The 2,968-nt window shown below is 44.5% G+C and overlaps 1 protein-coding gene across 1 annotated transcript in view; it reads left to right on the top strand.

Annotated features, from left to right (window-relative positions):
* Positions 1-254: 254 nt before the first annotated feature.
* LOC102852815 (eukaryotic translation initiation factor 5-like) overlaps positions 255-2,968 on the top strand; it is a 4,141-nt gene continuing 1,427 nt past the window's right edge. Inside the window, exons 1-6 of the mRNA XM_006879165.1 lie at positions 255-536; positions 629-710; positions 950-1,122; positions 1,393-1,504; positions 2,202-2,503; positions 2,807-2,959. Of these exons, the coding sequence (XP_006879227.1) occupies positions 465-536; positions 629-710; positions 950-1,122; positions 1,393-1,504; positions 2,202-2,503; positions 2,807-2,959 (894 nt within the window). The 5' untranslated portion in view covers positions 255-464. The remainder of the gene's footprint in view (positions 537-628; positions 711-949; positions 1,123-1,392; positions 1,505-2,201; positions 2,504-2,806; positions 2,960-2,968) is intronic.

Here is a 2,968-nt window from a genome sequence, read left to right as displayed (position 1 = left end):
CAATGACTCGATCCCCCTGATGATCCGATCCCCCCCATGACCCGATCCCTGCTGTGACTGCCCCCATGACCAGTCACTCCACGATGACCGATCCCCCATGACCAGTCACTCCACGATGACCCGATCCCCCATGACCTGTTCCCCCCACTCCCCGCCTTGATCGCTCCTCGAGATGACTGCTCCCGGTGAGACCCCATTTACTGCCCCGCTGACCTATCCTTGGCCCCCTGGCTGACCCCCGCCTCCCCTCTTGCAGAGCTGTTGCGCAGCCACTGGTACCTGTATTGGGGAAACATAGCCTGCACGCAAGACGATTCCAGCCTCGGCGGCCAAGACTTTTTCATGTCAGAGACCGAGAACTCTTGCAGTCGTTTATGTCATCCCTTCTTCTCCAGACAGAAGATACCAAAAAGTTGTAATCAAAGATCTCTCCATCTTATTGATAAAGCTACTAATAAGCCAAAATGTCTGTCAACGTCAACCGCAGCGTGTCAGACCAGTTCTATCGCTACAAGATGCCCCGTCTGATTGCCAAGGTGATGCAGGGCTGCATGGGGCGGGGCAGCGGTGGCCAGAGGCGAACCTCCCAACCCAGCCAGTGTCAAACAACAATTCTTATTTCCTTTAGGTTGAGGGCAAAGGAAATGGAATCAAGACAGTTATAGTCAACATGGTTGACGTTGCAAAGGCGCTTAATCGGCCTCCAACGTGTAAGTACGGTCTTTGGCAGAAGCCTTGAAGGTGTGTTACAGGTGAAGGTCTTTACTGTTCACTTGAGTGCTGTCTGCAGACTCTTGGTTAGGTGGAGCCTAGGACTTAAACGGGTATTAGCTGATGCCTTGTCTTTAGTCATGTCATTAGCCTGATTTTAATTCTACAACATGGTAATGTGGATGTGGGTGAATACAGATAGATTTTGCTGAGTCAGAACTTTTCTGTTTTCCACTAGATCCCACCAAATATTTTGGTTGTGAGCTGGGAGCACAGACCCAGTTTGATGTTAAGAATGACCGCTACATTGTCAATGGATCTCATGAGGCGAACAAGCTGCAAGACATGTTGGACGGATTTATTAAAAAATTTGTTCTCTGTCCTGAGTGCGAGAATCCGGAAACAGATCTGGTGCGTCCACTTCAGAGTTTTGACAGTGAAAGAAAAAGCCTTGTATTGTTCTTAAAATGACAGACCAGGCTTAGCTGGAAATAAAACATACCACCTCACATTTGGGCAGTGTTTCCACCTGAGTTGGATTGTTTTGCTTTAATAGGCCAGGTGTGCAAATAGTTATTGTTGACTGCTCGGCTCTTGTTTTAGGTGTCAGCTGAGGGTTATACGTTCAGGGTTTTTTTCTTCACTGTATATAAGATTGACCTTTTTTTTCCTTTTTTGCAGCATGTCAATCCAAAGAAACAAACAATAGGGAATTCTTGTAAAGCCTGTGGCTACAGAGGCATGCTTGACACACATCATAAACTCTGCACTTTCATTCTCAAAAACCCACCTGGTAAGTCATCTTGGTGAAGTTTGCATATTATGGAACCTAGTGAAGAAGAAATCTTCGTTTTTTTTTGATACTATTTTGTAAATGTGTGGGTCTTGTGGAGGTTACGCAAGCAACACTCTGTGGCAGATGAGCACACCAGTCTGTCCCAATTTGCGCTTGCTATAGCAAAGAAGCCTGACCTATTCCGGTTTTCTCTCCTCGGTGAGACAAGCCGTTATATAGACTTGAACAGCTTTTCACCTAAAGCCCAGTTGATTGCGTATTGTTTGTCCCAGGTGCAGGAAGCAGAGTGGGGAGAGGTCTTGGGGACATACCTTAACTACCTGATCTTTTAATCAGCAATTTTCTTGAAAATGCCCAGAAGCTAAGTTTAAATCCCTAGTATTTTGGGTCATTCCATTCTTAATACTGAACTAAACTGTGCACCTTAATCTGTGAAGCTTCATAGAATATCAGGCAAAATTCTGGATTTGAGTCCATTACATGTTTACTGGACTCTACAAAGTGGGGTGTATATCCCATAAAAGACTCGTTTTTAGCATTCTCAACACGCTCTGATGGTGCAGTCAGTAGAAAGCACTGTTGAGCCAAAGGGGGAGGGACAGCTAGGAATCTATTCCAACTTGATGGCAATGAGATGAATCAGTGGGTGACGAGGGAATGTCTGAGCTTAAAACCTGTGGGGTTTTTTTTGTAGAGAATAGTGACAGTGGCACAGCGAAGAAAGAAAAGGAAAAGAAAACCAGAAAGGGCAAGGACAAGGAGAACGGCTCTGTGTCCAGCAGTGAGACGCCACCACCTCCACCTCCACATGACATCAGCCCTCCTCCCGATGCTCTGGAAGAAGAGGAAGATGATGACTGGGGAGAGGATACAACAGAGGAAGCCCAGAGGCGCAGAATGGATGAAATCAGTGACCACGCGAAAGTTCTGACCCTTAGTGATGATTTGGAGCGGACCGTTGAAGAACGAGTCAACATTTTGTTTGATTTTGTTAAGGTAAACCATACCGTTCAAGGCCTTAGACTTTTAAATACTTGGTCACTTTCCTGTGTGGATTTTGTTTAAAAGTCATTTTAAGACTTAGAGAAAAATAATTGTTCAACCAATACAAACTTGTTTATAAACAGAATTTCAAAGCTAGGACTTGTTGAAGATTTTTTTTAGACTGTCTAACTAGAAACTAGATGTGCCCCTCCAAAAAAGAAAGAACCAACCATTTAGTCACCAAGTACAGAAACTATGGTGTCTTAAACCTAGCAGAAGGTCCCATCCCACTGAATTTTGCTTCCTTTGTTGCAGAAAAAGAAAGAAGAGGGAATTATTGATTCATCTGACAAAGAGATTGTTGCTGAAGCGGAAAGGCTGGATGTGAAAGCTATGGGCCCTCTTGTTTTGACTGAAGTTCTTTTTAATGAGAAGATAAGAGAACAAATCAAGAAATACAGGCGCCATTTTTTACGA

This window comes from Elephantulus edwardii, unplaced genomic scaffold (genome assembly GCF_000299155.1).
Source record: "Elephantulus edwardii isolate Elephantulus edwardi_28Jun2011 unplaced genomic scaffold, EleEdw1.0 scaffold00002, whole genome shotgun sequence".
NCBI classification, from domain to species: Eukaryota; Metazoa; Chordata; class Mammalia; order Macroscelidea; family Macroscelididae; genus Elephantulus; species Elephantulus edwardii.
This window is presented reverse-complemented; position numbering and strand designations above follow the sequence as displayed.